The 27,732-nt window shown below is 35.6% G+C and overlaps 3 protein-coding genes across 4 annotated transcripts; 2 read left to right on the top strand and 1 right to left on the bottom strand.

Annotated features, from left to right (window-relative positions):
- Window positions 1-229: 229 nt before the first annotated feature.
- On the top strand, window positions 230-16,827 carry LOC107485553 (putative disease resistance RPP13-like protein 1). 2 transcript variants are annotated; one of them, XR_008008577.1, is made up of 3 exons: window positions 230-556; window positions 12,954-16,446; window positions 16,539-16,827. XR_008008577.1 is itself a non-coding variant. In XM_052261189.1 (2 exons), the coding sequence occupies exon 2, from the start codon at window positions 13,249-13,251 to the stop codon at window positions 15,937-15,939; it is 2,691 nt and encodes an 896-aa protein (XP_052117149.1). In that variant the 5' UTR covers window positions 230-556; window positions 12,954-13,248; the 3' UTR covers window positions 15,940-16,827. The 2 variants fall into 2 exon arrangements, 1 of the variants encoding a protein (XP_052117149.1); XM_052261189.1 differs by having other exon boundaries at window positions 12,954-16,827.
- LOC107485480 (pentatricopeptide repeat-containing protein At5g61400-like) lies at window positions 11,964-13,124 on the bottom strand. Its single transcript, XM_016106016.1, has 2 exons — window positions 12,952-13,124; window positions 11,964-12,528 (listed from the first exon to the last, which is right to left on the bottom strand). The coding sequence occupies exons 1-2, from the start codon at window positions 13,122-13,124 to the stop codon at window positions 11,964-11,966; spliced, it is 738 nt and encodes a 245-aa protein (XP_015961502.1).
- On the top strand, window positions 15,989-22,583 carry LOC107485479 (uncharacterized). Its single transcript, XM_016106015.2, has 5 exons — window positions 15,989-16,247; window positions 16,539-16,616; window positions 21,036-21,135; window positions 21,254-22,090; window positions 22,154-22,583. Exons 1-5 carry the CDS (start codon window positions 15,989-15,991, stop codon window positions 22,581-22,583), a joined length of 1,704 nt encoding a protein of 567 aa, XP_015961501.2.
- The last annotated feature ends 5,149 nt before the right edge of the window (window positions 22,584-27,732 follow it).

Here is a 27,732-nt window from a genome sequence, read left to right as displayed (position 1 = left end):
TAGAAATCAACCGATTAATTAAATTTTTTATTTTATTAGTATGAAAAAACTTTTTTTTCGTGATAATTTTCTTTCAATTAATTATTTAATTTTGTAAAATGTGAAATTATACTATATAAAAATGTAATGAGATTAGGTATAAGAATTTATGTGTCCACTAAAAAATCTAACAGGAATTCAATTGGCAATCATCCACATGGTTTTTTAATTTTTACTCTCAAGATGTAATTCCAAAAAATCCTGAACAGAGAATTAATATCCCCAAAATACACCTGTATTCTCAAAGACTCAAAGGCCACCTCTTTCTTCTTCTTGCTCGTTAACCGCTATCTTGGGCTTCTCTGTGCCGCTGCTACTCTCTGTTCCGGAGCTCGCCGCCGTGCTGCCGTTTGACGCCGGCAAATCTCATTGTGCGTGCCGCTAATCCATCTCTATACTGCGTTCATAATCTACGTAGCTGTGCGACCTATCACTGTTTTTCGGCTGCGCTGCCGTGCTTTTGCCGCACCTCCGTGTCCATCAATTGCCATCGCTGTGACCGGTGCTTCCCCTTCTTGTAAGTGACCTGCTTTTATTTCTTTTTGCCTTCACGCTTCTGTTACAATCTTTTTATCCAAAATAAGGCATTGAACATGCTTTCGCCCGGTGCTTCCATGTTTCTTGATTTCTTCCTTTCTGCCATTAATGTATTGGATGCTTGATACCCTACTCCTCTGCTATGTAGTAATCAGTGTCTGTGTTCGGATTCATCGTTAAAATTCAAATTTTGTAGTTAATTAATTTTTAGCTTCTTTTTTGGAAAATAATGTTGTGTTTGTGTAATAATTTTTATTGCAGATTACTTAACTTATGTTTTAATCATCTCATGTTATTTAAAAAATATTGGAATATCTATTTAATTGTGAAGTAGTTACCATCTTAACACCTTTTTACACCAGTTATTGTTTAAAAGTTTCTTAATATGGATATCTTATAATTGTAACGGAAATATATAGGTTAAAAGTTTGCAACTGAACTTGATTCTTATAATTTTATTAAATTTTTAATTAAGTTTTTATATTTTTTTAATTAATTTTTTATATTATATTAAATTTTATAATTAAATCCTTATTTAAAATAAAAATGTTAGAATTAACAGAATATTTAATTAAATTATATAGAATATTTATTTAAGTGTTAGATATATTTATTTTATTTAATAAAATATTCTGTTAATTTTAATATTTTTATTATAGTATAAACTTAATAATAAAATTTTATATGACATAAGAACTCAATCGAAAAAAAAAGTATAAGGACTCATAGTTATAAAAACTTATCGGTAATCAAACTGATCGGATATTGGTTCACTCTTAATTTGACACAATAGTATTTTATTTTGTGCTCTGCCTTCTATACTCTATTATGTTTGAAAGATGGTAACATTAAAACATTAAAGTCTAGCTTTCTTTTTGTGCCATTATTTTCTAATGTTGTGATCATTTGCACTGTCCGTCTAAATTCATTTTAATGTCCATTTTTTGGTGATGTTATTGAATAATTCAATGAAATATTGCATATGCCACATTTAATAACTATCTCTCATGATAGAAATAAGAAAAACACTGGGAAGCACAAAAATTAATTTGGAGTAGGAGATAGATACAAAATCATACATCATGTCTTTATTTTGGGATAAAATTTGACTAATTTTTTATCCATCAAAAAACTTTCTATCTTGTGTTTGGTTTTTGACTCACTATTGTTTTTGTCGAGACACATATTAAAGACAAAAAAAATAGACTTGTTTGCTAACACTTTTTCTTGCACTTATAAACAAATAGCTTTATTGTAGTTTGTTATGTGTTTCCAATGTTACTTGGAATAACTCCTGATGTTATGCAATAATATTTTCAGTGCTCATCAACAAATTATAATTAACAATATGATATAAACAGATTTATAATCAACAATTCAATATCATTAAGCAGTTACTCACCCACTTAATTAAATTAAAATCCAACTGAATAACTAAAAAAACAGAGATGATGAATTTCACTTCACGAACGCAGAAAAGTGAGAAAACCAATCTGTCCGAGTACGGCAAAGCAGACTTTGGCGAGGGGGAGGCAGTAGCGACGGAGAAGACGCCATGACGACGACGATAGACGTGGAGCAAGGAGACGTGACGAGATAGGTTGCCTGCGAGCCAAAGACGCGACGGCGAAGAGGAGCCACAAACGCGACGTAGTCGAAGACGTGCCGTAGTATGAAGCAGAGGAGACGGCCCGCAATCGTCAGTTTTGGAGTGAGATTGCGAGAGACTGAGAGACTATGATGTGATGAGGTGAGAAAGAGAGCTTCGAGCCCAAGAAGGAGGGGTAGCCATTTCGGACATTAGGATAAGGGCTTTTTTTTAACGACCAAAATGATGTTGTTTTGATAAGGGAAAAAAAAGAGAGTTTCGAACTAGCCGAATTACACAAAATCGTTGGTTCACCGATTTTCATCAAAATTAAACGTTCAAACCGATTCTTTCTGGTTATTTATCTTGTGTGGTCGGATTACTCAATTGAACCGACCCAGTGCCTGGTTTACCAGTTTTTCAGTCAGATCGATCAGTCCGATTTAATTCTTAAAAGAAATCAAATCTTGCATAAAAGCTTGTTATTCCTTAGTCCTTGCTGTTAGAAAAGTATTAAAAAAAATACAATATTCCTAAGTATATTTTTGTGGGAACTTAATTAAAAAAAAAACATAAATAACAATACTAATTTTATTAATTTTCTTTTTCAAATTAGAGAAATGTTAATACTAAAAATATTGTGCCTTGTTGCTGCTAGGGTTTTAGTGTTTTGCTAGGGTTTTAGAGTAATACTAAAAATTGCTAGTCAATTTACGTCAAGTACTTTAGGTTTTATCATGGCAGTCAATGCTGCCCCTCTAAATACACAAGAAGGTATGAGTGATGCAGAGGAGAATAAGGTAATTTCGTACGCTAATGAAGATATCTAAGAAGGGATAGAAAAATGCTCTAAAAGTTTAATTGGAAGACTCCTCGCTGATAGACAATTCAGTAGAGGCACATTGGAGGCAGCCATCTATGCCATTTGGTCCCAACCAGAAGGTTTCAAAGTTCTAGAGCATGGAAGTAACCTTTATCAATTCTTTTTTGAAAAAGAGATTGACGTTCTGCGAATAGAAAAGGGAGCTCCGTGGCTTTTCAAGAATTACATTCTTAATCTGAAGCAATGGAGGAAGAATTTTCCGATATGTGATGCAGAATTTACCTCTGTACCCATCTGGATTCAGATTTGGGGCTTCCCAGAGAGTGCAAAACAAAAGGTCTGGGAAAAAGGATAGGAGAGACCTTAGGGGAGGTGTTAGATGTTGGTATTTTCTCTATACGGAGTAAGGAAGGAAGCTTGCTAAAAATTAAGGTCAAGCTCGATATTACATAGCCATTGCGAAGAGTGTTAAAAATCTCTGGCAGCAATAACATAGTTACTGAATTCCAACTCAGATACGAGCACATTGGTAACTTTTATTATTATTGTGGGAGTATTGGACATGAAATCAGAAATTGTCAACAGCACTTGGAGGATGTGGCGACTGGAAAGGAAATAGAGAAGAAATGGGGAGGATGGCTCAAAGTAGAGCAAATTGGAAGAAGAGTGGAAGATGAAAAAGAAAATTGGAATCCAAACAGCGATAACAACAGATCTGAAAAAGGCAGAGAACAGAAGCCAGTACCTGTTAATTTAATGTTGGAATTCGCAAACCTCTCTGTCCAACATAGAAGTTCACAAAAAAGAAAAGAGGAGAATGAGGCTCAAAGCTCTTGCAGGATCCTGACCAGTAAGTAAAAAGAAGGAAGAGAGACTGAAATAATTAAAGGAGTAGAGGCTATAAGGAGTGGGGGAGAAGAAAAAAGAAAAATTACAAATCAGAACAAAATGGAGGAGCTAACTTTCTCCATTGGGGTGATGGAGGTGAAGGGAGAGAAGGAAAATTCGAAGAAATTAAAACTGAAACAGATAGCTAGAAGGAAAAATTCGTATAGTGCAATCTCAGGGAGTAAAAGGAGAACAGAAGGGAGCAGCGATATAGCAAGCTATAACAAATAGTGCTCGGAGAAAACAGCTGAATCAGAACAGGGAGTGGGTACCACCCAACAATTGGCGCCCAAGGAGGTATGAAGATGGTGATGTGAAATTGTCGAGGTTTGGGAATACCCTTGACAGTTCACAACATCAAAGGGATTAATAAATCCCATTCCCCCGACGTATTATTTTTATCCGAAACAAAAAATAATATCTCGGCTGTGGAAGGAGTACTGCGGAGGATAGGTTTTCAGTCTTGCTTTGCAGTGAACCCTACTGGAATGGCGGGAGGTTTGGTCGTGACATGAAAGGAGGGAGTTAATGTACAGATTTTGAACCATGATATGTTTTTCATTCACTTTATCATGGAAAGCCAACAGGAGGATAGGAAATGGGAAATTATTGGTGTTTACTTACACACTGATGAGGCCGGAAGAGATGAGCAATACACTAAGTTGCTGCAAATTATAGCGCATGGAGGAGACCAAGTGTTATTAATTGGGGATTTCAATGCTATCAGAGCACACCATGAAAAGGAGGGTGGTAGAGCTAAATCAGCTGGCTCCATTCAAAAGTTCAATGATTTCATTAATGCGGGAGGACTGGTTGACATAGGGTTTGAAGGAGAAAAATTTACTTGGAATAATAGGCAGTTTGGAGGGAATTTTATACAGGAAAGGCTGGACAGAGCTCTTGTTTCAGTGGCATGGAGGTCTGAATTTTTTGATACCTTTGTCAAACACCTAGATGACTTAGGCTCGGACCATAAGGCATTGCTATTATGCTCACACAAAGAGGAAAGGAGATCTAAAAGAAGATTTCGATTTTAAGAGCGATGGTGTGAGCAGGAAGAGGTTGGCAATATAATCAAGCAAGCTTGGAGGCACGAGGTAGTGGGGTCAGCAATGTTTAAGTTGACTGAAAAGTTAAAGTCTTGCAGGCACAAGCTAGTGGAGTGGCAAAGAACCTCTAATTCCAATTCAAATTCAAAAATCATGAGCCTTAAGGAGAAGATATCAGATGAAGCAAACAAAGGGCAGCTTGCAAATGGAGCAACAATTCGTATTTTAGAAGCTGAACTTGAGGAAGCTTGTGAACAAGAGGAAAGATACTGGAGAGAAAAATCTCGAATACAATGGCTGAAATGGGGGGATAAAAATACGAAGTTCTTCCACTCCAAGTTTCAGGCTAGGAACAGAAGGAACAAAATTAAAGAGCTTAGAAATGAGGATGGGGGGACGGCATCGAATGCGGTGGGCATTGTTGAAATCACTCAACGGTATTTTGAAAAACTTTTCTCAACCAGCTTTCCTAAAGATCCTACTGAAAAGTTACAAGGAATACCTAGGAAAATAACAGCAGCAATAAACCGAACTCTGGTGAGGCCTATTTCAAAAAAAGAAGTCAAATCAGCTGTGTTTTCAATTAACCCTTTCTCAGCTCCGGGTGAAGATGGTTTCACGACTAAATTCTTTCAACACTTTTGGGAGACTATCAAAGGAGATGTGCTCTGTGCTGTCAAGAGTTTTTTCGGTGGAGGTAGAGTACTAAAATCTTTCAATCATACCAATATATGTCTAATCCCTAAGGTGCATGATACTAAGTCTTTGAAACAGATTAGACCTATAAGTCTTAGCACTGTAGTTTATAAAATTATTTCAAAGATAATTGTTCACAGATTGCAACCAGTTATTCACAAGGTTATTAGTGACTCACAAAGTGCTTTTATAAAAGGAAGACTCATTAGTGACAATGTTTTGATAGCCCATGAATTTATGCACTCTCTGAAGAATAAAAGATATGGAGATTATGAATTTGCTCTGAAACGTGATATGAGCAAGGAGTATGACCGGGTTGAATGGAATTTTGTCTGGACCATGATGGAGAAACTGCGTTTTTGTAAAAAGTGGATGGATTGGATTAAGGACTGGTGACTACGGTTTCCTACTCTATTACTGTGGATGTTGCACCTCATGGTTATTTTAGACCATGTAGAGGATTGCGACAAGACGATCCTCTTTCCCCTATCTCTTTTTATTCTGTGCAGAGGGTCTATCCTATCTGCTCCACAGAGGAGAATAGAGCCTAGAGTTTTCTGAGTTGAGACTAAATCGCAGATGTCCTAAAGTCAGCCACTTATTTTTTGCAGATGATTCAATTTTGTTCAGTAAGGCTACGGTCAAGGACTGCCAGCGTTTACTCAGGGTCTTAAGTAACTATGAAGAGATTAGTGGACAAATAGTTAACTTGGACAAATCTTCAATCTTTTTTAGCAGGAACATGCCCACCCAAATCCGAGATATGTTGTCTGAATTACTACACATTCCCCACGTGGGTAACCAGAATAGATACTTGGGCTTGCCGGCTATAGTGTAGAGGTAAAAAAATCTACCTTTAATTACATCAAGGATAAAGTGCTACAGAAACTGCAACATTGGAAACGGACTCTACTATCATCGAGTGGAAGGGATGTCCTTATTAAGGCGGTGGCTACAGCAGTGCCTATTTACACTCTCAGTTGCTTTAAACTCCCAAAGACACTAATAGAAGATGTACAAAGAGCCATATTGCAATTTTGGTGAGGCCAAAAAGGATCGGAAAGGAGGATGCAATGGATTGGGTGGAGAATTACTTGTAGGTCCAAGAGCCAAGGAGGTCTCAATTTCAAAGATCTTAAAGCTTTTAACCTTGCAATGCTAGCCAAACAAGGTTGGAAACTACTTACAAGAACAAACTCTCTAATCTCTAGGGTGTACCGTAGTAAATATTTCAAAGACCCCAATTTTTTCCGCGCAGAAGTTGGAATCAACCCTTCTTGGGGATGGAGGAGCGTGGTAGAGGGCAGAAAAGTTCTGGAAAAAGGTATCCTATGGAGGGTAGGCACCGGTTCAGATATCAGAATAAGAGAAGATTTATGGGTTCATGATTATTTGGCTATTACTCTTACTACAGAGACTAATTCAGAGCACAATCCTACATGGGTTTCAGACCTAATTTTACCAACCAGATCATGGAACCAGATACTAATACAAGAACTATTCAGACTAGATATTGCATAGGCAATCATAAACACTGAAATCCAACAAGGTGATGATGAGGTTACCTGGCTAAAGGAGAAAAATGGATGCTATTCAGTAGCGTCTGGGTACCAGCTAGCATTCCAATTCTTCCACCCCCAATAGAGTTTCTGCCAGAATAGCATCAAAATAAGCAATTGTGGTCTGATATTTGGAGCGTCAAATGCCAACCCAAGATAAAAAATTTTCTTTGAAAAATTATGCACAAAGGCCTACTTATTCAACAAAGGCTAAGTGAAAGACTTCCATCAGTGAGTCCATTATGTCAGCGATGCAACAGGTTTCCTGAAACGGTTGCGTATTGTCTCTGGATATGCACCGACGCTGTTGAGGCCTGGAGAATCACTAATCTACCTGTTCCAGCTTTAATTGAAGAACCATGGATTTGGTGGAGTGAGCTTGACAAAAATCTGAAATTTGTGAGCAATGCGACGAAGAAGAAAGAATTCACAACAAATATATTATGGTAGATTTGGATTACCCGGAACGAGAAGCTATTCGAGAACAAGAGACGCCATCCTCTTCAATTGGTTGATGCTGCTCGCCAAGCCATGGGAGAAGACCGACACCATTCTTGACCTTTCTTCCTGGAGATTTCCTTCACTTTTATTCACTTTACCTTTTGATTTTTTCTTTTCTATTGAATTATGTATTATAACTAAAGTTGGATCGTTCCAACCTTTCTCTTGTTATGTTGTCCTTTTTTAGACCACTCATTTTCATTTAATGAAATGAATTTTATCTTGGAAAAAAAATTAGAGAAATATTTTGGGCCACCAATTTTTTGTATTTTTTGTAATCATTTAACCACCACAAACACCAAATTATCTTTAATAAATAAATTTTACTAATTCAGATGTACAAACTCTCATAAATATAGATGTAGACTATGCACTTATTGTATGCAAAATTTCTATAAATATAAATATAAATTATTGTTGGTCAAATACTGACAAAAAATTAATAATATTTACTGATCATATAACATTGCTCTTTAAATTATTCTCCACTGATATATGTTTAAAAGTATTTTATTTATTTTAATATTTTTATAATAGGAGAAACCTTTTATAAACTTCTATAATATATGAAAATTTAATACTAACGTTTTTTTTATGTCTTAATACTAACGTTTTAAAATATAATAACTTATTTACAAATTAAAAATATCATTATTTTAATTAATCACGCTGTGTATATATAAAAAATCAATTTTATATCAATCAAAATATAAAATATACATTAAAAATGAGTTAAAAAACATATCTATAATATTTTGTATTTCAGTACATAAAAAATATTTTTGTTAAATGCTAACTAAGATTTAGTAGTGTTTTACCAGTTAAATATTTTCGTGTGCAAGACAAGGCAAGTGTTGGCTAAAAATAACTGACTCTAAAATTTATGTTGAAGGAAAATAACACGAAAAAAAATCATCCACAAAAGAACAAAACTAAACTTATACCTATGAAAGAAGAATTTTTTACGACAAACAAAACAAATTACCCCAAAATTTTTGTTGACTTTTTTAAAAAATTAACCTAAATCTCCAAATTATTCCTTTTTTATATTTAATCACCTGCAACACCCTAATATCACTCCACTAAATCACTACCACCAATACTGTCATCACTATTAGCACCACAAAAAAAAAAACACCCTTTACCAATGAAAAAGAAGGTTCTCATAAAGTTTGTTTTGGATATTGACAACAATATAACTAATACCATGTTAAAACAATACAATATAACTAAGTTAAAATACAATATATAATCTTCGTGTATTCAAGATCCTTAAGGGTGTGTGTGGTTGGAGGAATTATAAATAATTTCTAGGAATTTTAAAATAGGAATACCATATTCTCATGTTTGGTTCAAAGTTTGAAAAGTTATTCCTAAGCAAGTTTGATTCCCGGAAATCAAAATACCATCATTTCAATTCCCACCTTCTCCTTGGATATCTTTGATTCCTATGAGAATGAAATGTTTGTAACAAAGTAATATTTGAACCACATACACCCTAAGTGTCAATATTAAAAGATTATCATTAACCTCGTGAACTTCAAACACAGGTGCGTAACCACAAAATCCTAAAATTTTCCATTAAATTTCTAGGGCTTTGATCATTCTTAGGGGGCAAATTCCCAACACTCGTCCTCATTGCTGCCATTGTATTTCTCTTCCTCTTCTCCTTCGGTGTCAATGCCACTGCTACTGCAACCTTTATCGATTTTTAGAATCCAATTTGATCTTAACCCTTTTGGAACTATTTTTCTTGGATTCCTTCACTTTTCAACTACCAATTGCGATGCTATCAATATTGTTGTTATGGTTTCCTTCCCTCTTGTCACCCTCTAGGATTTGGTTAAGAATGTCTTTTTTTTTCTTTGGTGGTGATAGCAGTGCTAGTAGTAGTGGTGGCGATGCGGTAATGTTATGGGAGACTAAGGCAATGATAGTGATGAAGGATTATGGTGCTAGAGGTTGAAGATAGAAGGGAGGAGTAATTTGAAAATTTTGGTGAATTTTTTAAAATTATCAACAAAAATTTGAGGATCGGGTAATTTTATCACACGAAACACATCTTTTATGGATATAAATTTAAATTTGTTCTTTTGTGGATGATTTTGTCAACATTCTAAACATTCGTAAGTAGAAATGATGGTTTTTTCTATGTTGAATTACATTAAGGAAAAGTCTAAGGGGTCAGCAATTTTTGTGTTTTGTGACCAGTATTTAACCATCAAAACAAAAGTGAGTGATCTCCCACTATTAATGTAAATTTCACACCATTAAAAATACTATTAATGACCAATTGATGGTTACAAAACACAAAAATTACTGGTCCCCTAACATTCCTCTTACGTTAATAGTAAGTTTGTTGGAATCATGAAACCGAATTTAGTTCTCTCATTTAGAAAATTTTGGGTAAAACACAGTTAAACCACACCATCTCCAATATTTCATGAATGTCTCAAAATAAAAATCGTTACATCAAAGTCTCATGCACATATTTATATAAATTGAATTGACCTAATTTGAATTAGTCTTTTTTGTAGAAAATCGAATTGACCTAATTTGATTTACTACTGACCAACCCATATATAGTAAATCGAATCAGTTTAATTCGATTTAGTACTAATACAGATTATTGACATTAACTAATTTTAAGTTAATTGACTTTAAAACATAAATGTCAATAAGGAAATACCTCCCATTTATATTCAAATAAAATATCAAAAAAATCAAAACGAATAAGAATAGATATCCAATTTTTGTGTTTTAGTTTCAAATTTTAGAAAATCTACATTTTTATAAACTTATGAATTTAAAACGTAACAATAAACGATTCCTAAAAATTTATTAAAAATCATTATTTGACTCATTAGTATGTAAAGAATTATTACCAAAATTTTTATGTTAAAAAAATTAATATAAAATATAGCCGTCCTCAAAATAACATAAGACTTAAAACTTGAATTTATTTAGAGTTAAAAATAATAGTTAGTTATATATTATAATACGACTAACTATATATATTTATACAATATGTAATTTGAAAAATAATATATTTAAAATTTCGAACAAAAGCGTAAAATAGAATTGACACAAAATAAATATCAAATATTTTACAAATAAATATAATATAACAACATTCTAAAATAAGATAAACATTTTATTCTAACAAAATCTCTAATGAAATATAAAAATCATTGGTGATGCCACTCAACCTTAATCAAATTTATTTTAAAGAGATTCTAAACAGGTAATTATTCTACCCAAACTAAATCCTTGACATAGAAGGATAATGTTAGAAAGATAAAAAAAAAAACAACTAAAATTTGTTTTATTTAGTATTTATTAATTATTATAATAATTAATAAATACTAAATAAAATAAATTATGATTGTTTTTTAACTGATTTTCTTTAGTTACTAAACATTTTTAATAGTATAAATACTTAAACAAACTACCAAACCAATTCTTTTCTAATAAAAAATATGACTAATAACTTTGTACATGGAATAAATATGGAAACAATACTTCCATCATCTTAATATCAAATTAAATTAACCAAGTTAAACTTATTTATACTAATTTTATGGTTATACGCAAGAGAAAATGTCACTTTTTTTTATATAAAAAATAGAGACTCAAACTCATAAATTTTTTAGATGAATATAGAAAAATTATAATTTATTGACAAAAAATATATCTTTTTAAATTCTATCAACTTGTCATATTAATCACTTTAATAACTTATCATGATGTGTTATAAGTTACAAGCTTGTATGAGTTATAAAATAAGTTAGATATGTGAGTAATTATCCAAATTAATTTCAAAAATTTTAAAATTAGATATTTTAATCTCTAAAAAAAATTAATACACAATTTTTTTCCGCCGGCCAAAACAATCCCGAGACTCATTTCTCAGTTTTATGCCACCTGAAAAAGATGAAGTAGCATGGTTACTCTCCTGTCCAGCAGCATTTCCAGGTGTTATAGAAGAACAAATTAATCCCTAACCACCTCATGAAAACGGCGCCATTTAGAGGTCGGCACCAAACGTTGAGTTTTAGTGGGAGACACAAGGTTGTGCTTCTTCTCCTCTGCCTCAAGCCCTCAACCCCTCTCTACTTGAATAGAAACCAAACCCCACACATTCTTCAAACTTTTACAGAGAAGGGTGCAACCCCGAATTTTGCCATATACACAAAGCAATTCCTTGCCGTTTTCAGATCCCCCACCACTTTGCACAGAATATCTATCATAGTAGTAAATGTGACAACATTAGGGTGCAATTCTTACCAGAGCATTTCAGCATACAACTCGAAAGCCCAGATCACATTAGCTACATTGCCATAACCATCCATGAGAGTCTTATAAGTGTACAAATTAGGCGCCACTCCGGATTCCCTCATCAAACGGAAAACGCCCTCGGCATCTCCCATTCGACCCTCATTGCAAAGAACACGGATCATAATAGTGTAAACCACAACAGTTGGTTCAATTTTGCGGTGGAGCATTTCATCAAATAGCTTGCGTGCACCAACAGAATCAGCTTGGCTGCAGCAGCACTGCATCAAAATGCCGTAGCTCACAATGGTAGGGGAGAATCCACGCGACACCATGTCCCCATAGACCTCCCACAGTGAATCAAATCTATGGGTGTTGACGAGGGCGTGAAGAAGCGCATTGCAAGCCTTCAAGAGAGGCAAAGAAGAGACGTTTCTATACACCGATAGAGCTTCTTGGACATGACCCAATTCGCAGAAGGCGACTATGAGGACGGAAACGAAGTTGGGGGCTTTGGAGTGGGTGAGCGCGTGGAAGAGGGAGGAGCAGGCGGTGTGGGAATTGGAGAGGACACTGTTATGTTTGGTGCCAAGCCCTAAGCGGCGCCGTTTTCATGAGATGGCTGGGGACTAATTTATCCTTCTATGACACCTGGACATGTTGCTGGACACGCTGGAGAGTCTTTTTTCGTTGGCATAAAACAGATAAATGAGTCTCGGGATTGTTTTAGCTGCTGGAGAGAAATCATGAGACTAATTTGTGTATTAATTTTTTTTGGAAGCTAAAACGTCCCATTTTAAAATTCTCGAAAACTAATAGTTACTTTAGAAATTTTTACTAAGGATCACCATACTGATCATATCACAAGCTTTTCAAAGTTCAATCTAAAATGATTTTGGATTCATCACAATGAAATTAACCTTTTTTTAAAGTTACTTATTCTTTTTAATCCAAACTAAGTTGCTTAATTATCAAAATTGATTTTGCTTTCTTCACAGGTTAAGCTTCCAGTAATTTTGTCTCCTTCTGCTGTTGCGAGAGAAGACTTTGCGGGGAAAATGGTTGTGAGCATTGTTGGCGATACCATCGCTAAAATCATAGAGAGGTTGAACTCTCTCAATATTTTTGGCAAAAAGAGCACCACCATCGCTGAGAATATCAAACTTCATCTGTTATGCATCAAGGAGGAGCCAGAGAACAGTGATGCTGCAACACCTCGATGGATTACAGATGTCACGGATGCCGTCATCGATTTGTGGGACTTGTTGGACGATCTAAATCTTCCTCCAGCTGATGCCAGTGTGCCTCCAAAACAGAGCACCATGGCAACATTCTTCTCTCTTTACAGGCCTACACCTCGTGGCCTACTTCTTAAACTCGAGCAAATTGAGAATCGACTACAACGCATTAACCGACTCAACCAAGCTTCCTGTGAAGAGCAACAAAAAGCTAACGGACTCGGATGTGCAGGGTGGAGAAATAGAGTTTGTCGGGAGAAAAGAAGCTAAGGAAAGATGGATAAAGAGGATCTTGGAACCGACAAGAGTGGATAATGGCAATTTTCCAGTCTTTGCCATTGTAGGGATTCAAGGGATAGGGAAGACGAGATTTGCTGAACATGTTTGTAACGATGACAGTATTATAAGTAAGTTTGGTTCCGTGATTTGGATTGACGGCATCCGTGATGATGAGTTCTATGTCGAGTCTGTTTTGAACCGTGTGAATGGTATGATTCATGAATCCGCAATGAAGAAGAAGATGATGAAACTGGAAGAGAAGAAGAATGACTCTATTGTTATGGAGGAAAATCTTGATCTTGGAGAAGCCGTGAGCGAGCAGAACAGATTTCTTCTTGTGCTGGATGACTTTCCAAATGAGAACCGTGAGGAATGGGTCAAGTTGCAGCAGAAACTGGTGGAGACACATGGTTCAGCTGGAGGTGCAATCCTTGTAACTACACGTAATTATCTTGTAGTCGATGTTATTAGCCCAAAATTTCGGCAAAGCCTAGGAGAGCTGAGCAAAGAAGATTCATGGATTCTATTTGAGCAAGTTGTAGGAGGAAAAGGAGAAGAAGGAGGTCCAAGTGAGTCAGATACCAGAGACACACAAATGAAGATGGTAAAAAAGTGCTGTGGTGTCCCCTTAGCGATAATAAGAATGGCTAGAATGTTCAGGTCTCGTGAGGTTAAAGAATCAGAGTTAGACTATTTAGAGGTGGAATTTATGCAGGAGATGCAGTTGATATATCTCAACGAGCTCCCCTCTTGGCATCTAAAGCAATGTTTTGCTTATTTATCGTTTATATTCTCTACGTCATATATGGTTCTTTCTGAGATTTTAATTAAGCATTGGATGGCGGAGGGATATCTTGGACCTGTGAATATGTGTTGTGTTTCTTCTTCTCCTCAATACCCACAACCAGAAGATTTGGGTCTCGACTGTATACGAGAGTTTTGCCGCAGGTCAATCTTAGATGAGACCGACTTCTGCTCTGTGCCTTATGATCTAATGAAAGAACTATCAAACTTTGTGGCTGGCAAGGAGAACTTCCATATCCACATGTACAATAATGACAAGACTGTCAAGGAAACAATCCGCCGAGTGGAGCTGACTGATGACTTTGATGTTTCAAATAGTAGACTCAAATCACTCCTTTCTAACAACAAGAACCTGCGTGCAGTCTCCTTCAACATGTCCCTTCTCGATACGTGGTCATTGCGGATTCTAGACGAGGTGAAGTTAAGTTGGTCTATTTGTGCGTTCAAGAGCTTGCGTGTGTTGAAACTATCAGAGCTGGGTATGAAGATGTTACCCATTTCAATTGGGGAGTTGAAGAGTTTAAGATACCTTAATCTATCACGCAACAACATGAAGAAGCTTCCCAATTCCATTTGTAAGTTGAAGCATTTACAGACATTAGTATTGTCTCATTGTCACAAGCTCAGAGAGTTGCCCCATGATTTGAATCGTATGAGGAGTCTTAGGCACCTGGAGATAGAGGAATGTATGCATCTGACACACATGCCTTCTAAGATGAAGAAACTGACAAATCTTCAAACATTGTCACAATTCGTGGCCAGCAGCAGCCAAAATTACAAGAGCGTTCAAGATTTTGGGGATCTCATTAGTCTGAACAACTTGAGAGGGAAGTTGGAAATTTCACATTTGGAGCGATTGAAATTTAAGGAAGGGGAGGATGGACATGCCTATTTGAAAGATAAACAGTATCTTAAGCACCTTATTCTGAAATGGAATCATGAAGACGAGGAGGAGGAGGAGGAGGAGGATGACAATAATAATAACAATGACCAAATATGCCTAGGACATCTTAAGCATCATGCAAATCTACAAGAGCTACACATTGTTGGATATAGAGGTAGACAGTTTTCAGATTGGCTCTGGTCCCTTGAAAATCTTGTTGAGTTCAATTTGTACAACTGCTCCACATGTGAATCTCTTCCTCCGTTAGATGGATTTCCTAAACTAAAAATTCTCAAACTTCAGAGATTGGATTCTCTGCAGTACATAACAGACCGAGTAGGTGATTGCAGTGAGCTAGGACTGGAACTCCTAAAAGAACTTTCAATATCAGATTGCCCAAAGCTCAGTAGCTGGTGGAAGGGTAGAACTTGCAGCATTGCTATATTCGGTTCCATATCAGAAATGATTATCAGATACTGTCCAGAACTAGGATGTATGCCACTGTATCCAAATCTCGATAACAGGTTGGTGCTAGAAGGCTCCAGCGTGAAACCATTGCTGGAAACCATCAATCATACAAGTGCTAGCAATAGCAGTCCGCTACCAGATTCAGACCTGGTTTCAAATTCTTCCCCACCTCTCTCCAAGCTGAAATATTTATCAATGATAACTGTGGAGGAACAATCTCTTCTTCCAGAAGATTGGGCAAAAAACCTCATTTCTCTTGAATATCTTTATATTAGTGACAAAAAAGTCTCTCACTTCAAGGAAAAGAAGTGAGAAAACTTCTCTAATGAGATGCTTCAAACAACTTAGCTCACTTAAAGATATGGTTATCAAAAACTGTAGAAGACTTGATTTACCTGATGAGGAATGGGAGGGCCTGCAAAGCCTCAAATACCTGGCAATGGAGGAAATAATGGAGCTAAAATCTCTTCCTGAAGGAATTAAACATCTTACCTCTCTAAAAGATCTATTCATCACGAATTGTCTTGAGTTAACAACTTTGACTGAGGTCATAGGCGACCTTACATCCCTTGAATGGCTTTCAATCAGGGACTGCCACAAGTTAGCTATGCTTCCCCAAAGTATGAGCAAGCTCACTTCTCTATGGTCGTTACGGGTTGACAACTGCCCGCTGTTGCTGCCAAGATGTCAAGAGGAAACCGGCAACGATTGGCCACAAATTAAGCATATCAAGCATATCTCTGTCACTGCTACCTCTCAAGTCTACGAAGAATGATATTAACGAAGCCAACCCAAACAGGTTCATCTCAGCCCCAACATGTAAGCAAGCCATCAACTCATTCACTCTTCAAGCTATTGCTTTCATTAGGCAAATCTTTTAGTATTATTATTTTTTTCATTGTGATTTTCAGGTTATTTGAACAAAGAACAAGATGGAGACTTGGCATTACAGATGAAGATCAATGCATGTTACTCTTGGATTTTTCAATGTGAGTTGATTAAAATTTATAAAAACTGAATGTGACTATAATTTATACTTCGTTTTCAATTTGCTGAAAGTTATTTCCTATTAAGCTTTTCGTTTGTGCTTGATATATGTTGGATGAAACACTGTTTTTATAATCAAGAACCAAGCTGTATAAATCATAGCTGTGTCAATGTTGGTTGGAAGATAACACCTCTCTTTTGTGTTCTCTCGAATTTCAGGGCCTGGTATAACAATAATTGTTCTCCTTTTTTATCAAACACCAGCGCATAAAAGAGAAACTTGAGAAACACATTTTTAATATTTCGCTGCTCTGATTTTTGAATGTTGAAAGATGCGACATTACTCTCTTCATTAGTCCTTTGTGGATCCTCTCCACATGCTAACAAAAATTGACACTGTCCAATTGATATATACTTTGTCGTATTGATTGATAATTCTGAACCTACACCTGTTGAAGTCATATATAAAAATAATGGAGAACATAAGAGAAATGGTAGCTTATAACAAACTTAACTAACTTCTCTTAAATATTTGAGAATTGCTTAACTAACTATCTTATCACTCTATGCATCCCCTCTCAAACATAATCTTAGATATATAGTTTGCTAATTGAGAGTGGGTTTCGCTTTGACTTTGAAACTCTCTAAAGTTGGTGCCGAGAGTGGTTTATTTAGAATGTGTTATTTAAGAGGAGTGTAGTTGGGGGACATTTTTTTTGTCTGTGTATATCACAGAATGAAGATCAAGCACAAAGTGCTTGGTTTATTGTAGAGAAAAAGATTTGCAACAAAAACACTAAGCTCAAAGTGCTTAGCCTTACTACAGAAGAATTAATGAACTAGTTGATTTTCAATTACTGCCCCCATTATTATTTTTTTCCAACATAATCGTGTCTGGTTCATAAGTTTGTATAATTTAAAACTTTATCCCCAATGCTCAGTAAATAAGTCAAAACGTCCAATTTTCTCTTAATTTTGTATAATTTAAAAGTTTATAATCAAAACCCATTTGTATAAAATTTAGTCAAATCTCTATAGGTTGAACGCTTTCAATTAAGGGTTTTTTTTTTTAATAATTTATTGTGTTTTCTGTCTCTTATTCAATTGATTTGTTCTTCTCTAAGTAATTTGTTCCTTCAGAAAAGATTCCAGCTTATTGTAAGTTTAGCCGTAAATAAGTTGTCAAGGAAATAAAGCTTCAGCAATTTGGCATGCAATATTTATACTGATGAGAAACCAATTAGCATTTAATACAAAAATAGATTTGAGAATTGAGAGAATATACTTCCTTGCAGGTTTTTGTTTCAGTTTTCTTATTCAGGCTTACAATCGTATGATCTCATGGAACACGAATAAGTTAAGGAAAAGTATATGGAACCAACTAATAATCAGCCAAGAATGGAACAACATAATTAATTATAATTAGTTTTATTAATTTATAATTTAATTTGTTTGTTAAATTATTGTTGACCACATTCAAAACATGAGGAAAGATACGATAGTGTTAGGAGAGAATCATAGAACAGATGCTTTGATCATTCATTAGTTGGTTCCATATAATTAATTGTTTTATTAATGTGTAACACATAAAACATAGAAATCATATCTAAAACCATCCAATTTACAAGAAAAAGAAACATCTGTGTGCCTATTAATAGCAACATCCGATTATCATTTGGCTGATTCTTGGCTTATATAGAGTTGGTTCCCTAGCATTGTTGGTAAGTTAATTTTCTTAATTCTCTTAAACACATTCACATATGCTGCGGATCGTTTCTAAATTTACTTTATTCTCTTAATAATACAAAATTATAAAATATCAATTTAATTAGGTACAGAGCATTGGCAAATGATTTGATAAAGATTATAAACAAGCTAGATTTAAGTCTATTGTCGTGAAAAATATTTTAAATACACAGTAATTGATAGAAAAAGGTTTAAATAAGTTTTTAATTTTCGCGAAATATGTGATTTTTTTGTTTTGGTACCGTAACTTTTTTGTTTTCTTGTGGTTTTACAATATTAAAAAAAATGATTTTGTTCTCGTTTAATGTTGTAACAACTTAAATTAGACATGTTGGTCAGTTTGGATAAACAACTTAATTAAGTTACTTTTGAAGAAATAGTTTAAACAATAAATACTTATATTAAAAGTAACTTATATATAAGTTATTTTGTATTTGTTTTTTAGTTCTAAAAATACTTATTTTAAAAGAAAAGTGATAAAAAGCTTTTTATTATGAGAGAAGTCATTTTTTTAACTTCTCCTTAACCACTAAAATAGTTTTTTAAAAAATTGTAATTTTATTTTGAAAATTGTACCAGACATTAATACTATACATTTTTATAAGTTAAAAGTTAAAAAAGTCACTTATGAACCTATTCAAACTGGCCCTTTAAGACTTAGTTTGATAAAATTTTACTTTTTAAAAGTAGTTTATAAAAATTTATTTTTAAAAGATAATTTTAGTATTTATATTTAATAAATTAAATTAAAGATAATTTTTAATAAATATAAGCAACAACAAGTATATTTGATAAATTAGATTTTAAAATTTAAAAATACTATAATAGACATTAATCTAAAAATTAAATTTGGATATTAATTAATGTATGAGATTATATTAGATTTTTGAATTTTGATAAGTAAAAGTTACCTCTAAAAATTTTTTCCTTAGGTACTTTTAAAAGCCTCTAATTTTTAAAAACGGTTAATATAAACATATAAGGTTTTTGATTTACCAAACACAATGAGGTGTTCACATTTTTAAAAATTTTACCAAATCAAACTTAAGTGTTGGAATCTAAACACAATAAATAAATAAAATTAATAAAATATTAAAATAATTTTTAAAAGTTTATATTATTAACAAAAATAATTTTAAAAGATACAAACAATCAATAAGTCGCCAAAATATTTAAAAGCATAACAAAAATAACCAAATATTAGATATATGTCTCAAAAATGGTTTTTGATATCGAATTTTAATGCGATTATTTTGCAGAATAGAAAAATTAAATCTTTTCCTACTTAAAATTTAGTGTTTATATTAAGCAAATTTTTTTATGATTTTCCTTTTTTTCGATAATTGAAAAAAATTTAAAAACGGGAAAAAAGAGGTATAATGATCGAATTTTCCTTTGATTTTTGCATACAGTTAAATACCTAACCAAATAATTTCACAAAAAATCGAATTTAATGCACAAGTTGTTTGCCAAATCAAAAATTTATTTGCTACTTATAAAAGAAAAAAAAATGTCTTTCGTTCTTTTGAAAACTATTTTAATAGTTTACCCAAATGATATTAAAAATATATTAAAAAATTATGTATATATTAAAATTAGCTATATACCAGATTTAGTCATTATATTATATATATAATGTATGTATTATTTAATTTATTTTTAATTTATATTTTATATTCTAATACTATTTTATACTAATAACTAATTTTAATACCTGATTTTAATACACATCTAATATTATTCATATATAAATTATTTATTGAAAAGGTTGTGTTTGCATTTTTTTAAGAGGATAAATTAATATTTTATATTTGATAAATAAAAAAAATGAGTAAACTATTAAAATAGTACTTAAAAGTTCACGTCGATGATAAAAAAAATATAAAAGATGCTAATAATAAATAAGTACGCAATCAAATCATTATTAAAAAAATAAAATATTTTTATCTTTAAAATTTAGTAATTTTATGTAAAGTATTTTTAAAAAAATATTGTAAATGATCAAATTTTCTTGAAAAAAAAATTAGAGATCAAATTTTACTTTAAATTTTTTTGTACATTTTCTAAATATTTATTCAAATAGTCACAAAAATTTGAATCAAATAAATAAATAATTTGATAAATATAATTTTTTTCACTTACAAAAAATATAATATTAGTTAATTATTTTTTCTTATTTTTAAATTATTTAAGATAACATCTTTTAAAATCTATTTTGCTAACGGCTAAATTTTTTTTATAACAAATTGGTGGTTAAACCCAAACAAAAATTGGTATACTTATACTGATTATACTTGACAATAGTTATTTGAATTATTATAAGAATTTTAAGAATAGTTCCTTTTTAATATACTTTTTATTAGTAGTGTACTGCACCTCCATAAAGTCGGATAAGACCGAATAAATACCTCGGCTCAACGGCTCAATTCAAACAAATCTCGTTCCGCAGATTTCGGATTCAAACTTTTCCACTCAATCTCGGACTACAACAAACAAGAATTACGGAGACTAACGGACCACTAAGCGAGCAAATCACATTATAAAGCCAGACAAGGAATTACACCACACACATGAAAAAAAGAAACCTAGTATACTTACCGAGACCTCATTCATTTTCATCCACTTTTATTCAATCTTTTATTCTACTGACTTGGGTCTCGGAGTCCTTTTTGCAGGTACCACGCTCGGGTCCAGATTCTTGAGGATACAACCCAACCAGCTTAGATCGCCGGCTTTATCTCAACCGATAGGAAACCGACGTACAGCTCAGCACTGGTATCCGGACAAGAATATTTGGCGCACATCGTGGGGCCGGCATTGATTCCTCCACACCCGAAGATATAACCATTCTTTAACTCACCCATATCTATTGTGTCTTACTCTTTCTTTGCAGGAAAAGAACCATGACGGATCATTCGGAAACTCAACAACCTCCCCGGACAAATGCTAACCTCACGGCCGCAAACACTGCGCTTCTAGCAGAGAACCAGTGGATGGCCGAACTGTTGGCGGCGATGCAAAACAACGGAGATCGGAAGGTCGATAGCAAAAGGACAAATGCTGAACAGCACGAAGAACATCAGTCAGAGTCCAATGCTAAGACAGAAGAAACTGTCACCAAGTCTAGGAGGCGACGAGCTAACCCATTCTCTAAAGACATAATGAGTTACAAAATGCCCCAGAATTTTACACTCCTGATGACCCTAACACCATACAAGGGGATCGGGGACCCAAAAGTCCATGTCACCAAATTCGAGTCCATGATGTTTCTCAACAGTGACTGTGACCCCATTTTATGCCGATCCTTTCCTACTTTCCTAAATGGAGCTGCTTTGCAGTGGTTTTCTAATTTTCCTGCAGGGTCCATAACTAGCTTTGACGAATTCGTCAAGATGTTCATCAATCACTTCGCAGCCTCCAAAATTTATGTGAGAGACTCGGATTATCTCATCACGATCAATCAAGGTCTGCATGAAAGCCTCAAGGACTACATGACGCGTTTCACCACGGCGGCCATGGAGATCCCTGACTTAAACCCAGAAGTACAATTGCATGCTATCAAGAGTGGCCTCCAACCAGGAAAGTTCCAGGAAGCCATAGCTGTGGCCAAGCCGAAGACGCTAGAGGAATTCCAAGACAAGGCCACGGGACAGATCGAAATAGAAGAACTGCGTGAAACGCGAAGAAATGAAAAACCACCATCACGAAAAGACGATGACAAGTCGGGCAGGTCTATTATTAAAGATCATAGAAAATATTTTAAACTAACTCTAATATTTGATTCATATACCAGGTTCAACACGAGAAGAGAGGACATAATAAAGGATATATTACACAACAGACTCATAAAGCCACCAGTCAAAGCGGGAACATACCATGATCAAAAGTACGTGGACAAAGGAAAGCATTGCGCGTTCCACCAGAAGTTCGGCCACACCACGGACGAGTATGTGGCAGCTAAGGACTTATTGGAAAGATTGGCAAGACAGGGGCTACTAGACAAATACATCGGTTCAAGGAACCAGAAGGAAGCAGCTGACACGAGCAAGCCGAGGTATAACTCGGAACGCAGAGACAAAGGAACATGGTGTGACCCAGTAGAAACCCCCACATCCAAAGGGATCATAAACAACATATCAGGAGGTTTCGCCGGAGGAGGGATAACAAGCACAGAAAGGAAGCAAAATTACAGAGCCATGATGACAATGGAAGGAACTCAGTAGAATTCTCCAACTCCAACTTCCTCGGCCGACGTCAGTTTCGGTGCCTCTGATTTCAAGTCAAAAACTCCAAACCTGGACGACCCAGTAGTAATCTCAGTAAGCATGGGAGAATTGACTGTGAAAAAGGTGTTACTCAATCCAGGAAGCAGTGCCGATGTCTTGTTCTACTCCACATTCAAGAAGATGCAATTAAGCGATAAGTCACTACAGCCATCAGGAGCAGAACTGGCAGGTTTCTCGGGCGAAAGAGTCCCCATATCAGGTTATGTCTGGTTGAAAACGACATTAGGAAAATCCCCAAACTCTAAAACACTGGACATTAAATTTCTAGTGGTCGACTGTATTAGCCCTTACAATATCATTTGAGACGTCCATCCCTTAACTCTTTTGGAGCCATTGTTTCCACCATTCATTTGTGTGTCAAGTTCCCCTTGCAGGATGACAAAATAGCAATAGTCCACGCCGACCACAAGGAGGCCAGATAGTGCTACAATGCAAGCTCAAAAAAGGTCGAGAAGGAAGCCATTCCAAGGTTTAATTTAGTGTACAATTCGGAGCACATACCACGCCTGGCTGAAATGGACCCTAGGGACGATCGCAGTCATCCTTCTCCAATGGACGATCTCGAAAAGGTATATTTAAATACAGAAAATCAATATACTAACATCAGATCAGCTTTTTTTGCAAAAACAAAGCAACATCTGAAGAGCATCTTGAAAGCTAATGCCGACTTATTTGCCTGGACCCCGGCTGACATGCCAGGGATCGATCTAAACTTCATCTGCCACAAATTAGCAGTCAACCCCAATGCCCGACCTGTAAGACAGAAAAAACGCAATCTGGGAACTGAAAGAAGAAGTGCAGCAGCAATAGAAGCACAAAAACTACTCGATGCGGGTTTCATCAGAGAAGTCTGATTTTCTTCATGGTTAGCAAACGTGGTTATGGTCAGAAAAAACTCAGGGAAATGGCGGATGTGTGTGGACTTCACATATCTAAACAAGACCTGCCCAAAAGACTCGTACCCATTGCCGAACATTGACAGACTTGTAGATGACACCTCAGGTTACAAAGTGCTGAGCTTTATGGATGCCTACTTTGGATATAATCAGATCCAAATGCACCCAAACGACGAGGACAAGACAACATTCATAACCGACCAAGGTAACTTTTGTTATAAAGTAATGCCTTTCGGACTAAAAAATGCAGGTGCCACTTATCAGAGACTAATGGAAAAAATATTCAAAGAACAAATCGGAAGAAATATTGAAATATATGTTGATGACATGGTCATCAAGTCCAGCTCAGAAGAACAGCACGAGGCCGACTTAAAAGAAGTTTTCCAACAACTCCGAACACATAACATGAGGTTAAACCTAGAAAAATGTGCATTTGTAGTACAGAAAGGAAAGTTCCTCGAAATTTTGTTAACAAATCGAGGCATAGAGGCCAATCCGGATAAGTGCCAAGCTATCTTAAACATGCAATCACCAATGACGATTAAAGAAGTACAATGATTAACAGGGTGCCTAGCCGCCTTATTAAGATTCTTACCAGCCGCAGCAAAATTTCATATGGACGAATGATTGCGAAAAATCATTTTCTGAATTCAAGCAAATCTTGGGATCACCGCCCATATTCCAGAAACCAGAACAAGGTAAACCACTACTACTGTTCCTTTCAATTTCAGTTAACACTGTCAGTTCTGTACTTGTAACAGAAACAGGGAAAGAACAACACCCAGTATACTTCGTGAGCAAAGTCTTACAAGATGCCGAACTAAGATATCCAACAATAGAAAAACTAGCATTCGGTTTGGTGATTACTGCTCGGCGCCTGAGGCATTACTTCCAGACACATCCGATCATAGTATGCACGGGTCACCCCCTACGACAAATACTATCAAAACCAGACTTAGCAGGGCGGATGACAAAATGGGCAATTGAGCTCTCTGAATTCGACATATCATACCAATCAAGAGGATCACCCAAAGCTCAAGCACTAGACGACTTTGTGACAAAATTCACAGACAAAGAAGAGCATCCCAAAGTATGGGAATTATATGTAGATGGAGCATCAAACGAAAATGGATGCGGAGCAGGAATCCCCCTAAAGGACGATGAAGGGGTCCAGGGCGAGCATTCGATCAAATTCTTTTTTCAAGCGACAAACAACCAAGTTAAATATGAAGCTTTACTGGCAGGCCTACGATTGGCCAAGGAAGTAGGGATCTCCAACCTAATCGTACACTGTGACTCACTACTTATGGTACAACAGGTAAACGGCCAATTTCAGGTACGAGATACACTCTTAGAAAGATATTTAACCTTGGTCAAAGCCCTAATAAAGTCTTTTCAAAATTTTGAAATACTACACATACCTAGAGATCAAAACCACAGAGCCGACATTTTATCAAAAGTAGCCACACATAGGATAACTAAACAAACGGACAAGCTCCACCATATTACACTAACAGAAACTAGCTTAGATGCAAAATCTGGTTTTAGTATCTCACAGGAGGAAGAAGATTGGTGAAAAATATTCGTCGCATACTTAAGAAACGGAGAGATACCAGAAGGCGAGAAACCAAGGGCGTTCAGATACAAGGCAACCCAGTATACTCTAATGGGAGCCGAACTATACAAACGAGGGATCTCCAGACCTCTTTTGAAATGTCTTGGGACAGCAGAAGCAGAAACCACCATGAATGAGTTACATGACGGAATTTGTGGAAACCACACTGGAAGTAGAAGCCTAGTTACGAGAATACTACGAGCTGGTTATTACTGGCCAACGATGAGAAAAGATTGCAGAAACAAAGCACAAAACTGTGATGTGTGCCAAAAATGCGCTCCGTTCATCCACAACCGAGCCGAACTGCTACATACATCAACCATCAGCTGGCCTTTCCACAAATGGGGAATGGATATACTCGGACCATTCCCAGTCTCTACAGGATAGGTAAAACTTTTACTAGTAGCTATCGATTATTTCACGAAATGGGTGGAAGCACAACCTCTTGCAAAGATCACGGCCGAAAAGGTACAAACTTTTATTTGGAAGTCAATCATATGAAGATTCGGTTTACCTAGAGAAATTGTATCTGATAATGGTAGGCAATTCACGGATAAAAAAATTGCATCATATCTTACAGACCTACATATCAAACACCATTTTTCCTCTGTCGAGCACCCACAAACAAACGGGCTCCTAGAGGCAACTAACAAAGTCATCTTGCAGGCATTAAAAAAGAAATTAACAGATGCTAAGGGACGATAGGCCAAGCTCATACCAGAAGTACTATGGAGCTATAACACAACACCTCACACAACGACAAATGAAAGCCCATTTCGACTAGTATACGGCGCAGAATGTATGATACCTGTCGAAATCAGCTAAGGATCCAGTAGAACCGAATACTTCAATGAAAGAGACAACTCGGAAGATAGAGAAACCGAGCTCGACCTAATTGATGAAGAACACAAACTAGCCGAACTAAGACAGCAAGCAATGCAAGCGACCATAAGGAAGCAGTATAACAAAAGAGTAAGACCGAGAATACTACAAGAAGGGGACTTGGTCCTACGACAGATGGAGGAAGTCCGGAAACCACAAGGACAAGGGAAGTTAGCCACGAATTGGGAAGGACCTTTTTGAATTTCTAAAGTTATCGGAAAGGGAGCATACTGCCTGGAAACATTGGAAGGAACGCCCCTCCCAACACTTGGAACATTTCATCACTAAAAATGTACTACAGTTGAATTTTTTTTCAATACAAATATGAGCTGGCCATGTATTCTTTTTCCTGATCATGAGGTTTTTCCCTAAGGAGGGTTTTACTCGGATGGGTTTTAACGAGGCCGACCACCTCATATGTCAAAACAGATCAATAAATATCATTTTCAACCTATCCATGCATATAACCAAAAACAACGCGGAATGCATATCAATTAAACAAGCCTCGCGAATTGATAACAAAAAATAACAAACCGACCCTATAAGGTCGGACGCGACAATTGAGCAAGCAAGGAATATCTATTAATAAAACAATTAGCATACAAAGGCTAGCGCAAATATCCACAAGTCAAAAGCTGACAACAACAAGTCGGAAGTAAAGTCCAAAACACTCTGATTAAAATGGAGAATTACAAAAACAACATAAAAATCCTTTATCAAGGAGGAGGAACACTTTTAGCATGATCTTCAACACCTTCATCATCAGCAAGGTGACCGTTGGTGCACGAAATTGCAATCACACTTTTGTAATCCGCACGACTAACCAGCAAGTGCACTGGGTCGTCCAAGTAATACCTTACGTGAGTAAGGGTCGAATCCCACGGAGATTGTTAGTTTGAAGCAAGCTATGGTTATCTTATTAATCTTAGTCAAGATACCAATTATAGTTATCAATTGACTTGCAAATAAACAAGGGAGCATGGATTAAATAATACGAAATTAGAATAAAAATCGTAATTAATGTTGAAAAATTCGAAATTACTTATTATGCAATAATGGAGAATATGTTGGAGTTTTGGAGATGCTTTGTCTTCTGAATCTCTGCAACATACTACTTTCTTACTTTCAAAAATTGCAAGGCTCCTTCCATGGCAAGCTGTATGTAGGGCGTCACCGTTGTCAATGGCTACTTCCCATCTTCTTAGTGAAAATGGTCCAAATGCTCTGTCACAGCACGGCTAATCATCTGTTGGTTCTCGATCATGTCGGAATAGAATCCATTGATTCTTTTGCGTTTGTCATCACGCCCAACACTCGCGAGTTTGAAGCTCGTCACAGTCATTTAATCCCAGAATCCTACTCGGAATACCACGGACAAGGTTTATACTTTTCGGATTCTCATGAATGCCGCCATCAATTCTAGCTTGTACCACGAAGATTCTGATTAAGGAATCTAAGAGATACTCATTCAATCTGATGTAGAATGGAGATGGTTGTCAGGCACACGTTCATGGATTGAGGAAGGTGATGAGTGTCACAGATCATCACCTTCTTCATAGTGAAGCGCGAATGAACATCTTAGATAGGAACAAGCGTATTTGAATGGAAAACAGAAGTAATTGCATTAATTCATCGAGACGCTGCAGAGCTCCTCACCCCCAACAATGGAGTTTAGAGACTCATGCCGTCAGAG

Source organism: Arachis duranensis, chromosome 4 (assembly GCF_000817695.3).
Source record: "Arachis duranensis cultivar V14167 chromosome 4, aradu.V14167.gnm2.J7QH, whole genome shotgun sequence".
Taxonomy (NCBI): Eukaryota; Viridiplantae; Streptophyta; class Magnoliopsida; order Fabales; family Fabaceae; genus Arachis; species Arachis duranensis.
This window is presented reverse-complemented; position numbering and strand designations above follow the sequence as displayed.

Bases quoted from the DNA above. Each gene is read 5' to 3' on its own strand.
- LOC107485480 (XM_016106016.1), bottom strand. From the start codon at position 13,124: ATGAAGTTTGATATTCTCAGCGATGGTGGTGCTCTTTTTGCCAAAAAT. The intron at 12,529-12,951 runs GTGAAGAAAGCA...CAAACATAACAG, and splicing joins AATTACTGGAAGCTTAACCT to TGTCCTCTCCAATTCCCACA.
- LOC107485553 (XM_052261189.1), top strand. From the start codon at position 13,249: ATGCCAGTGTGCCTCCAAAACAGAGCACCATGGCAACATTCTTCTCTC.
- LOC107485479 (XM_016106015.2), top strand. From the start codon at position 15,989: ATGGTTATCAAAAACTGTAGAAGACTTGATTTACCTGATGAGGAATGG. The intron at 16,617-21,035 runs GTGAGTTGATTA...TCCTTTTTGCAG, and splicing joins TTACTCTTGGATTTTTCAAT to GTACCACGCTCGGGTCCAGA. The intron at 21,136-21,253 runs GTATCCGGACAA...CTTTCTTTGCAG, and splicing joins CGACGTACAGCTCAGCACTG to GAAAAGAACCATGACGGATC.